This window comes from Chiloscyllium plagiosum, unplaced genomic scaffold (assembly GCF_037043375.1).
Source record: "Chiloscyllium plagiosum isolate Xiang-an unplaced genomic scaffold, Cpla_swu_hap1 HiC_scaffold_4, whole genome shotgun sequence".
Taxonomy (NCBI): domain Eukaryota; kingdom Metazoa; phylum Chordata; class Chondrichthyes; order Orectolobiformes; family Hemiscylliidae; genus Chiloscyllium; species Chiloscyllium plagiosum.
Genome location: NW_028270142.1, coordinates 5,341,151 through 5,356,178, shown reverse-complemented (window position 1 = coordinate 5,356,178; position 15,028 = coordinate 5,341,151). Strand labels below are relative to the sequence as shown.

At 40.7% G+C, this 15,028-nt stretch overlaps 1 protein-coding gene across 4 annotated transcripts in view; it reads left to right on the top strand.

Annotated features, from left to right (window-relative positions):
• The window catches only part of LOC148150072 (uncharacterized), a 171,485-nt gene that overhangs the window by 128,318 nt on the left and 28,139 nt on the right, over positions 1 to 15,028 (top strand). For 3 of the 4 annotated variants that reach the window (XM_087985808.1, XM_087985807.1, XM_087985805.1), the window contains 2 exons: positions 5,470 to 5,570; positions 9,374 to 9,566. In XM_087985808.1, the coding sequence (XP_087841934.1) occupies positions 5,470 to 5,508 (39 nt within the window). In that variant the 3' untranslated portion in view covers positions 5,509 to 5,570; positions 9,374 to 9,566. Of the gene's footprint in view, positions 1 to 5,469; positions 5,571 to 9,373; positions 9,567 to 9,676; positions 9,745 to 15,028 lie in introns of those variants that run through there. The other variant, XM_087985806.1, reaches the window with a different exon arrangement.

Below are 15,028 nucleotides of genomic sequence, written 5' to 3'. Positions count from 1 at the left end.
CTCACTGTCTCCCTTTTAAATCTCTCCGTTATCACCTTAAAACTATGTCCTCTAAGGTTTGGATTCCCCTATCCTGGGAAAAAGACTCTGGCTTTTCACCTTATCTGGGCCCCGTATGATTTTATAAACCCCTATATGATCACTCCTCAGCCTCCTACACTCCAGGCAAAGAAGTCCCAGCCTATCCAGATACTCCTTATAACTCAAACACTCCAGACTCGGTAATATCCTTTCAAATATCTTTTTCATCCTTTCCAGTTTAATACCATTTTATCTATAGCAGGGTGACCAGAATTGTACACAGCACTCTGAATCCGGGTTTACCAATGTCCTGTATAGCTGCAACATGATGTCCCAACTCCTATATTCAATGCTCTGATCAATGAAAGCAAGCGTGCCAAATGCCTTTGTCACTAGTCTGGCTACCCGTAATGCCACTTTCAAGGAACTAGGTACTTGCACCCCCTAGGTCTCTCTGTAAACAACACTCTCCAGGGCCTTACCATTAATTGTGTAACTCCTGCCCTGTTTTGCCTAACCAAAATGCAGCACATTGCATTTATCTGTATTAATCTCTGCCATTCCTTGACCCAATGGCCAAGTTGATCAAGGTCCCATTGTATTCTGGGATAATCTTCTTCACTGTCCACTATATCTCCAATTCTGGTGTCATCTGCAAACCTCCTATATTCACATTCAAAGTGTTTATATAAATGACAGACAACAGTGGACCCAGCTCCGATTCCTGCGGCTTTGTTGGAAACGTTCATATCTTCCAGGGTGCCTCTGCATTAAAGTGCACTCGCTCTCTCACTCTGCAGTCTCAGTAATGGGCACCTTGAGTGGTGATGCTGCAAGGCTGCTGAGCTGCAAGCTTTCTGATTGGTCAGAGAGCTCTGTGTGGTGGTATCAACTTAAACTGAACAGCGGTCACTGCAAAGGACTGCCAATTGAACTCCATCAGCAAATGCTGCCCACTGGAGATCTTTGGCCCCAAAAGTGGATATTCTTTGGGCCTGACAAATATGGGTCATATGAAATTCAGGGGTAGTTTTCAGAAACAACCTTTCCTTGAACTAATATGGGGACAGATCATATTTGACTCAATAATGAACAATGTGCCAGATTTAGCTAATGGTGTATGAGCATTTGTACAATCAGAAGAGCAAAACACAGTGAATATTGGGAATATGAAATAAAAAGAGAAAGTGCTGGAGAAACTCAAAAGCGTCAGTTCTGAAGAAGAGCTACCGGATTCAAAACATTAACTCTGTCTGTCTTTCCACAGATGCTGCCAGCCCTGCTGAAGTTCTCCAGCGCTTTCTATTTTTTTTATCTAATTATAATTAGAATATGAGCAACGTAAAATGTAAAAGGAAGAGCCAAAAAACAGCTACTAAACTGCTGGATTCTAAGATTCTAGACTTCAATGTAATGAGATGGAGATGGTAAACTGGAAATTTGTTTCTAATGGAGTAAATGATAGAAGGAGTGGGAGATTTTCAAAATAACTACCTTAATATGATTTAGAAGCAGGTCAAGCATTCTATTTGTCAAAAAGTGCATCAATAGAGAATGAAATTGCTAACATATGACTGAAATAAAAATATACAAAAGTGCAAACATTATCACTAATCCTCGTAAATGGACAGCAAAGCAGATAAGAACAACAAAGAGAGAGAAGATAAGCAACATAAGGGTATCAGAGTTAACAGAAATACTTTTACAATTGCATCAGGAAATGAGAGTTAACTGAAAATCACAAAAGACAGAATTCTCAGACAGTCAAGATCACATAAAGTCATAGAGATGAACAGCATGGAAACAGACCCTTCAATCCAACCTGTCCATGCCGACCAGATATCCAAACCCAATCTAGTCCCACCTGCCAGCACCCGGCCCATATCCCTCCAAACCCTTCCTATTCATATACCCATCCAAATGCCTCTTAAATGTTGCAATTGTACCAGTCTCCACCACTTCCTCTGGTAGCTCATTCCATACACGTACCACCCTTTGTGTGAAAAAGTTGCCCCTTAGGTCTCTTTTATATCTTTCCCCTCTCACCCTAAACCTATGGCCTCTAGTTCAGGACTCCCCGACCCCAGGGAAAAGACTTTGCCTATTTACCCTATATATGCCCCTCATAATTTTGTAAACCTCTATAAGGTCAGCCCTCAGTCTCCAAAGCTCCAGGGAAAACAGCCCCAGTCTGTTCAGCATCTCCCTATAGCTCAAATCCTCCAACCCTATTAATATCCTTATAAATCTTTTCTGAACCCTTTCAAGGTTTACAACATCTTTCCGATAGGATTGCTATTGACTGGATGTTGCTATGCCCATAATGATTGTCAAGGTTCTTCATTTATGACAGTACACTTCCAGACTATTTAATTGGCTGGTATTGGGACATCCTGCAGCTGGAAATGATGCGAAATGGTCCAGGTCACTTCTGCTTTCATATGACAAAAATATCCATAAGATAAAAGATGAAATTAAGTAACTATGCACCACTGATAAATAACTGGGAAACAAACCAGTAATTACCTCCCAGCAACATCAATCACTGTGTAATCAGACCATGAGATTTATCACCTAGAGAGTAGGTGAACTTGTGAAATTCACAAGCACAGAAAATGAGGCCAAATGTTGTGAAGTTGAAGGCATACACTGTACCTTTATGAGAGAGTGACTGCTCTTCTGCAGAGAGCCTACAAGCACCTGTCATATGACTAGCTAGTAGTCTCAGAGTATACTGAAAAATTGAAAATATGTAACATTTTGCTGTGAAATAGATACCTGAGTTGGTTGCTGTTTTGACCACAAATTAAATTTAACCAATCTGTTTAAATTATGCCCCAGGATACTAAATCCCAACCAAGTTTGAATTCATTGTTTTTGCCAATCTTGAACCAATGAGACGATTTGATGTTTGGGATTTTGCCAGACAGACAGTAACTGCCATTGAGAAAGACTGCCATTCAAAACACTCTCTATCAATGATACCTTTTTGATGCGAAACATACAAGGTGACAGCCACTGTGAGGTTTTGATGTAATTTTAATATGGAGTTTTTATGAGAACAGTATATTGTTATACAGTTGGAGGCGGATAATACGAAAATATGGACTTAGAGTTACTAATAATTGTTGTTTAATGTTCACTTTTAGAGTTAAATAATGATATTTTTTCTTTAAATAGTGGAATTTGGGAGTTCTCTGTCACTCATACTTTAACAGATTACGAGGCGAGGTGAGCTTTTCTGGATGTTTGGTTTAATTAGCAGAAGGGTTCACCACCGTGTTGTAACACCAAAACCATGTGTTTGTAAAAAGGGAGTACATATACCTCTTGCGACTAAAGGGATTAAGCAATATTGAGGGGGAGGGTGCGAATCGGGTATTGAGCTTGATGACCAGCCATGATCATATTGAATTGAGGAGCAGACTCAAGTAGTCATTTTCTCCAAAAGCACTCTCTAGTCATCAGTCCCTGCCTCCACCTTGCCCCCCGAGAGACCCAGACTCCCTTCTCAGTTCTGCCTTGACATCCGATTTGCCAAATTAGACTTTATTATTTGTTTTAAATCAAGTCCTATCATGCACGCACAACAAACCATAAATTCCTTTCATTTTTAAATGCAACATTTGTCTGATTTACTAGTAACTTATTTGCTTCAGTGATTAATTTGTTTCGTTCAACTTTCCGTGCATTTGGAGGTTTTTGGTTCTGAGATTTAGGCCGACTGCCTGTGTGAGATTAATAGCATTTTCCTCTGTATTTTTATACAATAAGTTATATAATAGTACTCCCATTAATAACCAAATATTCTCGAAGTCATTGCACATTTGGTGATTTATGAGGATTTAAATAAAACAGAAGAAAATAAAAGCATCTTTGTACATTATGATTGCGTGATTCTGCAAGATACAAAAGAACTTTGGAAATCTTTTCAGAAGCACAGTACTTTGTTAAGCCCAATTAACCATGGCTTGTAAAGGTATTTTGTATTCAGACTTGCAAATAATAATTCTGCATTTTCTTTAGTTCAGTATCCTTCTGGAATAGTACTTCTAGTTATTATTCCATCCAATAAAACAAGGGCAAATGTGCTCCCTCGTTTTAGTAAAGGTTGTATCAATCACATTGCATATGAAGCTTCTGCAGCCTTTGATGAAGAATTGTATTTCGTATCAACATAGTCATTTCAGGTTGTCTGGTTAGAAAACGACAGTCTATTATGTTACTACTGCCTCACAGCACCAGGGACCTGGGTTCGATTCCAGTCTCGGGTGACTGTGAGCACATTCTCCCCATGTCTGCGTGGGTTTCCTCCGGGTGCTCCGGTTTCCTCCCACAGTCCAAAAATGTGCAGGTTAGGTGAATTGGCCACGCTAAATTGCCCATACTGTTCAAGGATGTGTACAAAGTTAAAAATCACACATCACCAGGTTATAATCCAACAGGCTTATTTGGAAGCACTAGCTTTCAGAATGCTGCTCCTTCAAACACAATCACCTGATGAAGCTTTCTACACCCCAGTCCAACACCGGCGTCTCCAAATTAAGGATGTGTAGATTAGGTGGATTAGTCAGAGGAAATGTAGAGTAATAGGGTAGGGGAACGGTTTGGGGTGGGATACTCTTTGGAGGGTCGGTGTGGACTTGTTGGGCCAAATGGCCTGTTGCCACACTTTTAGATTAGATTACTTACAGTGTAGAAACAGGCCCTTCGGCCCAACATGTCCACACCGACCCGCCAAAGCGCAACCCACCCAGACCCATTCCCCTACATTTATCCGTTACCTAACACTACGGGCAATTTAGCATGACCAATTCACCTGACCTGCACATCTTTGGACTGTGGGAGGAAACCGGAGCACCCGGAGGAAACCCACGCAGACATGTGGAGAATGTGCAAACGCCACACAGTCAGTCGCCTGAGGCGGGAATTGAGCCCAGGTCAACTGTAGGGATTCTATGATTTTATGATAACGTGATAGTTCCATTCCCGTGCGATCCCGTGTTAGAAGAAAATTGCATAATAACCATTGAAATCAATGGGACCAGAATTGCATTGTAGCCCATACTGGTAAGCAAAGTTTGTGTTCTACAAATAATGGCCTAAATTTTACAATCGTGTTATAACCAATTTGCATTGAAGAAACACACGTTATAGCAGAACTGACAGTACTTAAATATAATGTGAATATTAATCCATATTCAGATGATTTAACTGAATTCTATAATTGTGAAATGCAGCATTTTGAAACGTACATCAATTCCTTCCACCAGTCATACAGCTGACCGAAGGTCACACAGACAGACTGTATGGGCAGCCCAAATTCAACATATCAGCACTGAATTGGTCATGTGGTTCAATACCATTCACAGAAATATGTCCAAAAGCACCAGAGTTGCTTCCATATTAGATAAGCTATCAGCCTTTCTTTCACTTATCACTTTTCAGATGGGGCAGTACCCAGAGGACACAGATCCTGAAGAATGAGAAGGGAAGAGTGGATTTGATGAGTTGTTCCAATCAGAAGTTCACTGCCTGAAATGATGATGGTAATAAATGTCATAATATTAGCTAATAATAACATTTGAAATCAATTGAAGATGTAAAGGGCAATTTAACCACTGCTCCATGACATTCAATATTACCATCACTGAATCCCCACTATCAATATCCTGGGGGTTACTATTGACCAAAAACTCAACTGGACCTGTCACATAAACACAGTGGTTACAAGAGAAGGTCAGAGGCTAGGAATACTGCAGCAGGTAACTCATCTTTGGACTCCCCCAAGCATGTCCACCATCTACAAAGCACTGGTCAGGAGTGTGATACAATATTCCCTTCTTGCCTGGATGGGTGCAGCTCCAACAATAATCAAGAAGCTTGATATCATCCAGGATAAAGCTTGTTTGCCTGGCTTGTTTGGCACCACATCGACAAACATCCACTACCCCCACCACCAACACTCAGCAGCTGCAGTGTGTACTATCTACAAGATTCACTGCAGAAAATCATGAAAGATCCTTAGACAACACCTTACAAATCCATAGCTACTTCCATCTGGAAGGAGAAGGGCTGCAGATACATGGGAACACCATCCTCTACAAGTGCTCCTCTAAGCCAGGAAAATAGTTTAACTTGTCCAGTTCATCATTGACCCAGAGAGCCAAGCTGCTTGAACTGAGTGATTTGTCCCTATTGCTGCATTCTCCCGGATACAAGCCTGAATATATTTGGAAATTGAAGCTCCTTGGCATCATCCAGCCAGGTTCCTGATCAACAAGGGATTTCACTTTCTCACTGTCCAGCTCCTTTGGAACCATGGGCAACAATTCCATCACCTGTGTGCCCACAGCCCAGGGAACTGTCATGATGCTTACATTCTGCAGAGATCCCCCAGGTTCCTTGAACATTTGGCCCACAATATCATCTCCAGGGCTGGGGTGTTGATGACAAGAGGGAACCTCAGAAGATGACCCCAGTGCAAACTTTGGGATTGATGTCAAACTGCACTCCAATAACTACACTGTCAATGTATCCATTACTGCCATCATTGAACAGTCAATTAAGCTTCTGATGTTGTGTCTTTCTTCCCACAATGTCATGAAGAGCATTGCATTACTCACTGGACAAGGTCTCCAGAATAACGATTATTGTTGCATCATGTACAACCAGGCTCAATGACAGAGTGAGGGTTTAGAGGAGGGAGAGATGGAGATAGCCAACTGTCTCCTGATTCGAGGGAAAGGGGGAGTCTAATGGAGATGCTGAGAGGGCCTTTTCTGTGCTGTATGACTCCATGATGCTGAGCATGCCAGGGCTGTTGTGAGATGAGACAGACAGCCTGACAGCTGCTAGATTTGAGGCTGAGTAACTTTGCATGATCATTTGTAGACACTCACAAATAATAGCCAATTCCGAAGCAGAGACATTCCTGCTCTCAATGAAATGCTTGTTCAATATCGGTTGAACCTTACACGACTTTGCATTTCTCACATTGTCCATCTTTCTGCAGCAATAAACCCTGTTCATTCTGATGGTCATAACCACAGGATGGAGTTCATGAAGGAGGTGGGCTGACATCGCAAGGGACATTCATCTATCAGAGTGATGGAAAAGAGCCACACCAAGCTGACTGAGAGTCAAACATCCACGGGGCTGGTGTTCCTCTCTTTCAGATTTTAGCTCTCTTCAAAACAATATATGTAAGCACACACGAGCATCCAGGGTGATAATCCACCTCCCTGTCAGGGTGCAAATAGAACTTTCTAATCCCTTGAGAGGATCGGCCACCAAAAGCGAGGTTCCTGTCACTTGATACCTCTCAGCAAGCCAATTCTTGAAAGTATCTGTGGCTTGGACGATGGATTTTTTTCATTTAGATCTTAATGCATGATGGGCAGCTGATATTCACTGATTGGAGGAATGCTCACAAGGGGATTGGATCTATTCAATCTCAGTGCTCACACACATAATGCCTGTGCTCAGCTGTCAGCTCAGCTTCCTGCTCCTCCAACTGAGTGAGGAACCTGCGGTCTGGCAATTCCTTCACCGGCCATGCACACTCTCATTGGCTGAGCAGGGTCTTCATCTGCAGCAGAGAGACATTAACATGGGAATCTGAGCACTCTGCCTATATCTGTAGATACAGGGAGATACCTATCCCCAAATTGTCCCAGTGTGTTACTTGTTTGAACAATGTAAGAGCTAGAGCTGATTGGGATCCATGAGGCTTTACATGATCTGAATGCCTGATAGACAAGTGAGTTGTTCACCCTGAAGCCACATTTTGTGATGCTGTTGTTGCTCCATGCTGGTTTGGTGAGACATTGTGATGAGCTGGGGCTATATTTGCTGCTGAGTATTCTCACCGCTATTCCTGTAAAGTAGCTGGCTGATGGGAGAGAGCACTGCAGTCCACATGTGCATGTGTGCAGTGAACTGATGGAGATCGATTGCACATGAGGGAAGTCTGGCATTCAATACTGTGTTGAACATTTTTGTTAATTGGCAAGTTTACCAAACTAACTCACCCTCACAGGAGCACTTACTCTGATGGTAAATCTCTATAAAATCCCCACAGTGTGGAAAGAGGCCATTCGGCCCATCGTATCCACATCAACTCTCTGAAAAGCATCCCACTCAGACCCACTACTCTATCTCTATAACCCTGCATTTCCCATGGCCAAACCACCTTTGGACTGTGTGTGTGTGTGTGTGTCTGTCTGTCTGTGTGTGTGTGTGTGTCTCTGTGTGTGTCTGTGTGTGTGTGTGTGGTGGGGGGAGCAGAGCACCTGGAGGAAACCCACACAACATGAGGAAAATGTGCAAACTCCACACATTCAGTCTCCCAAAGGTAGAATCAAATCTGGGCCCCTGGTGATGTGAGGCAGCAGTGCTAATGACTGAGCTACCGTGTTGCCTAGAGAGATTAGTTGTTTTCTTGGACAGCTCTGGCCAGTCTTTCTTAACCCTCCTATTGAGGTGAACCTTCACTGCTCCCTCAGTCCAGACTACCTCAGTATTCCAGTTGGACCTGCTGGATGGCCGGTGAGAAAATCTCTTGGTAGGAATCACTGAAGCAATGCGTTGAATTTCTGGGGCTCTCTGACATCTCCAAGGGTAAATGAGAATGGTGAACTGAGGTCCACTGATAGTCCTGATTGCAGACAATAAAGTGCTGTCAAGGTGGCAGTAGAATATGATTTGATTTGATTTATTTCTTTTCTTAATTTGATTTATTTATTGTCATGTGTATTTTTGTTACAAAATACAGTGAAAAGAGGAGCACAAAGTTCCTGGCAGATTTCAGAACTTCCGGCCTGCCCGGCACTAAAATCTGACCTTTAACCATTAACCAGTGTGTGGATATGTTACGAGCTTAAGAGAATGTAATAGAAATGCCCACCTCACTAAAGTGAAAATCAATCCTGCTTAACTGTCTGCATCTACATTCATTCTCCGAAATGGAAATTTCAGCCAAATGTTCCATTTAAAAACTGAGAACAGCATTTCACTCAGATATTTGACTGAACAAAAATGGTCTGGACAATTATTCTTTATGAACTTTGTTCTGTCTACACTAAAAACAATGTCCATTATTCAGGTAATTTAACTTGTGTTGCATGTAACTGGCAAAATTTGAATCGATACATTTGATATGTACCCCTATCTGTAAAAGCAGTAAGTAATTGCTATAATTTTCCTTATGGCAGTATTGTAAGGGACTAAATTTCTGTTTGCAAATGTTAGTGACTGCTTGAACACTGCTCAGTATGATTTCCAGTTTCAGCTACATGTTAAATACTTTAAAATCTAGTGCTGTTTCAGGTTCCTGTCCTTTATTTTGCAGTGAAACCCATGTTCTCTTACTGTGCCCGTCCTTCCAGTTCATATGGGGCAGGAGTGAGAAACAACGCTGTTATTTAATGCATGGATTGTAATACCAGATCTGTCACTGTGGCTATACCCATGCACATGCATTCCTTCTGTTGTGAAAATTTGGACAATGGAAAATTCTGTCCATCTGACAAAAGAAACAACAGGTTAGTATTTTAGTAGCAAACTTTAATCCCGAAACATTTACCTGATTTTGCTGTATTGAGCTGCTCGTACTTCTGCCATGCACTAATGACAATGTCTGCTTCTCTTTCAGTTTTGCAGCACTAAAAGTTTATAATAGTCCTGAATTTGGTCACACCTCACCTAATCCACAGTCAGTACAATTCAATTTATATCGTCTGTCCATCCAGTCATATAAATGACAACTGTTTCCCTTATAAATTTCCATTTCTCTTTTCTGGCTAGAAAGCAGCATTGTAAACTCATTACCCTGAATCTGACAATAAAGACTCTTACCAATCTCTATAGGTGCACCATAGAAAGTATTCTAACCAGATGCATCATAGCCTGGTACGTAAACTGCTGCTCAGGACTGTAAGAAACTACAGAAAGTTGTGACAAAGTCCAATCCATCACACAACCCAACTTCCATCCATTGACTCCATCCATACATCCTACTGCCTCAGAAAGGCTGCCAACATCATCACATATCCCTCCTACCCCAGTTATAATTCCTTCCAACTTCTTCTATTGGACAGAAGATACAAAAGCTTAAACACACGTACCACCAGATTCAAGAATGGCTTCTTCCCGCTGCTATTAGACTTCCGATTGGACTTCTCAAATTTTAAACTTAATGTTGATCTCACTGTTTATGCACCTTCTCTGCAGCGATAAATTGTATTCCTTGCTCTGTTCCATTACCCTAATGCACTTTGTATGGTATAATTTTCCTGCACTGCACACAAAACAAAACTTTTCACTGTACCTAGGTACATGTGACAATAATAAATCAAATCAAATCAAATATTGGGTTCTCAGTATTCTTCCTTAGCACTTGCTGAGTTTCAGTATGTCGGATAGTTCCAGCTTCACTTGTCTTGCTGGTCTTTCCTCTTGCACATTCAAAACTTGAGGAGTCATGTCTAAATAATTGATATAAAGTAAAAAGAGTGCCACAGAACAGTACTGCACAAAGGGAGACATTATGTCCATCAAGTCTGTGTCAGCTATTTTAAAGACAAATTCATCTAGTCCTACTCCCACACTCTCTCCATATTCATGTCCTTTTCATGTATTTAACTGGCTCCCTTTTGAATCCTACTATCCAATACATTTTCCACCAGCTTTTTCTTATTACAATTTTTAATCAATGATAAAAATGATAAGTTAGGTTTGTTTTTAATAACCAGAAAGAATGTATATGCACTTTGAACAACCAACACTGTCAAGAGTTAATGTAATATTTTGGAAAACGTGAACTCAGCCTGTTGGCATGGGCAAACCTATACGGATCTCATCTAAAAGGGTACAACATTTTCTCAAGTTCAGTTTGATGAAAACATACATTGCTGAATTGAAATTAACTTTTTGCATAAAGGCAAATTAATGCAGACGGTGGAAATCAAAAACACAAACAGAAATTGCTGGAGAAACTCAGCAGATATGGCAGCACCTGTGAAGAGAGAGAGAGATAGACAGGGTTAATGCTTGAAGTCTAGTACAACTCTTTATTGACTAAGTCTAGTCCAACTGTTCGTTAGAATTGGATACCAATCTTGAAATGTTAACTCTGTTTCTCTCTATATAGATGCTGCCAGACTTGCTGAGTTTCTCTACCATTCTCTCTGTTTGAAGCAATGGATGTCCCTTATCATTGTCAGACTGTTCCCATTGCCATGGATTATGGTGAAGGGCAACTACAACAAAGACCTGAACGAATCGTACCTTTACCATTTAAAGAAGGTGCTTTCTGGTTGTCTTTCACAACATGCCTGATTTGATCTGTGGAAAAACATTCCTCTCTGTAGCCTTTGTACCTTCAGCAGCACCAATCTACAGTCGACATTCAAATTTACGAAATCTGCCTGTGGGGTTTTTCTCATAGAGTTTGACCATTCTCTCATTGTTGGTGTTAAATATTAGCTGTAATAATTCTACCAAAAAAGGAGATTTTTTTCCCCATGGATTCAAATCAACTACTTCAGCAGTTAATTAATTGGATGATGCATTAGTTTATAGAAATTACTGATGCTGGAAATCCAAGCAGCAAATGCTACACACACACGAAAAATAATAGTTTATTTGTTCAACTTTTGTGCTTTCTGCCAAAGACACTTCAGCAAATATTGTTATGACTAAGTACAACCTTTGATTATAAATATTATTTTTCATATTTAGAGACTTGTTTGCATCAAGTACAATCATTTCAAGGGAATAAGAAAAACAATTGTGTCAGACTATTGCTTATCCTTCCAGTACAAAACCAGTACAATAGCTGGAGTCAGCTACTACAAGGGGGCATAGCTTTAAATTAAGGGGTGGTAGGTATAGGACAGATGTTAGGGGTAGATTCTTTACTCAGCGAGTCGTGAGTTCATGGAATGCCCTGCCAGTAGCAGTGGTGGACTCTCCCTCTTTATGGGCATTTAAACGGGCATTGGATAGGCATATGGAGGATAGTGGGCTAGTGTAGGTTAGGTGGGCTTGGATCGGCGCAACATCGGGGGCCAAAGGGCCTGTACTGCGCTGTATTTTTTCTATGTTTCTATGTTTCTATTTCACAACAGTTTTTCTCTGGCAGCATGAGTCCTCAGCAAAATTAGGCAAGCAGGAATGTAAACAAAAATCAACATTCCATTATTGCTTTCCTCATCAGATATACTTTTCTGAAAAAAAACTAAAAGAGCATGCAGGTGAAGGCAAGTAGGTTACTGCAAAAGAGTACATTTATGGGCTGGTTTTAGCATCATAGCATTCAAGTCACAGTATAAATACAGAAGGAAGCCTATGATTGTAAAATGAATCAGAGTGGGAATCTTAAATGGTCTCATTCCTAAATTCTGGAAAAATATCAGGACATTAAACGCACACACCACCATTGCTGTGTAAATAACTGTGCAGTTTCTGCACAGGCAGAGGTAAGTCGTCAACTGCAAATTGTCACAAATTCTGTCTTGCGTAAATGGGAGCTCACTCATCCTGAGGGTATCATGAAATTGCTTGCACTTGCTAGAAAATGTTAGTGCTGGCACTTAACAGAAAAAGAACCATTTAATAAAAAAAAAATCATTTTTTCTGATGCAGCAGTTTTTCTTATTTGTTTGAAATGATTGTGTTTGATTAAATCAAACCTCCAAATATGAAAAATAATATTTACAATCAAATGCTGTACTTAATCATAACAATATTTGCTGAAGTGTCTTTGGCAGAAAGCACAAAAGTTGAATAAATGAACTACTGTTTTTAAGTTTGTGTAGCATTTGCTGCTTGGATTTCCAGTATCAGTCATTTATATAAACTAACGCATCACCCAATTAACTGGCTACTGAAGTAGTTGATTTGAATTGATGGGCAAAAAAAAAATTGGGGTGGCACAGTGGTTAGCACTGCTGCCTCATAGCACCAGGGTCCCAGGTTCAATTCCAGCCGTGGGCAACTCTCTGTGTGAACTCTGCACGTTCTTTCCATGTCTGTCTGGGTTTCCTCCCACAATCCGAAGATATGCAGGTTAGGTGCTCTAGTAAGAGGGAGAATGGGCATGGGTGGGTTACTCTTTGGAGGGTCAGTGTGGACTGGTTGAACCAAATTGTTGGTTTCCACAATGTAGGAAATCTAAATTGTCTACTTTTTGTTTTTCTGGTCCTTCATTCAACCTTCATAGACCAGTAAAAGGAAAAAAATAAAATTTTAGGTTTTGTTTCTCACAAATAATAAATTGGTCTCAAGCTAACCTTTTTTCATGACACTTCCTTTCAGCCTTCTGTTCCCTGTTTATCCAATTTCTATTTTTCTCTTTAGTTCTGTTTCTGCATCTAATTCTGTATCTGATTCTCCTTTGATTCTATTTGTTTCACTATCTTTAAAACTCATTGTTTAACTGTTTCATTCAGTAAGCTCTCAAACATCTCCTTGCTTCACTCTTATAATCTTGCAGTACGACCTATTTGTATTTCAAGTAACATTTTGAGTTGAATGACAATTGAAAATGTCCAACTAATAGGATGTGCCACAAGATGCAAATGAAAAACTCTCCTGAGGCAAATTCTGGGTCAATGGACTGAAGTTTTGACACTTTTAAAATGTCAAATGTAATTCAAGATGAAAGCCTATAAGCAAAACACTCATTGGACTGATATTCAAGGAATAATGGAAGCAGAGAGAAAGGGTCTCCCAAAAGTTCCAAGAACCTGGAACTTATGGCTACGTATTTGCAAGAAACGTGGTGTAAAATCAAAATGTTTCAGAATGTATACTTCAGATGTACTGATTAGTTAATATGTAAACATTATCTTCTCAGTTTGAATTAGTCGAATATTGAGTAATGTCAAATGTATCGAAAAGCGTGGCACTGGAAAAGCACAGCAGGTCAGGCAGCATGCGAGGAGCAGGAGAATCGACATTTTGGGCATAAGTCCTTTATCAGGAATTCCTGATGAAGGGCTTACGCCTGAAATGTTGATTCTCCTGCTCCTCAGATGCTGCCTGACCTGCTGTGCTTTTCCAGTGTCATGCTTTTTGATTCTGATCTCCAGCACCTGCAGTCCTCACTTTCTCCTAATGTCAAATGTATGTTGATTTTAAGCAGTCTGTTGTAGTGAATGTGCTAAAACACGAAATCTTCTAATTTGGTTATTTCTATTGGACATTGAAATAAGTGTTTCCTTCAAAAGTCATTGGTCTCAATTGGGATTTTTGTAGATCTCTACAGGGATCAACACTTTTCCTGATAGATCAGTGATTGACTGTACTTTATGGTGGTTCAATACTGAGTCATATATTCCAGGAAGGCAGTGGTGGTGGAGAATTTAACAACTAACAAGGGTTGGTATCTCCAAAAATATCTCCATTCTTGATGAAGGGGGAGCACAGTACATCAGTGCAGATGGGAAGACTGAATCACTTCAGTAAATCTTCAGCCAGGTCAGATTGGATGATTCATCTTAAACTTCTCTTCACAAAAACAATGCTCCCAGCAGCGATTAGAATTGCAAAAGACTTGAACTTTGAAACAGTAGTTACCAGCAGCATAAATTTGCATATACATCTGAACAAACTGTGGATGCTGCAGATCAGAAACAAAAACAGAAATTGCTTGAAAAGCTCAGCAGGTGTGTCTGCATCTGTGGCGAGAAATCAGAATTAAATTTTCTGGTCAACACAACCCCGAAATGTTAACTCTGATTTCACTCCATACATGGGTTATACCCGAAATGTTGATTTCCACACCTCCTGATGCTGCCTGTCTTGCTGTGTCCCTCTCCCTCCTGATGCTGCCTGCCTTGTTGTGTCCCCCTCCCTCCTGATGCTGCCTGCCTTGCTGTGTCCCTCTCCCTCCTGATGCTGCCTGCCTTGTTGTGTCCCCCTCCCTCCTGATGCTGCCTGCCTTGCTGTGTTCCTCTCCCTCCTGATGCTGTCTGCCTTGCGGTGTCCCCCTCCCTCCTGA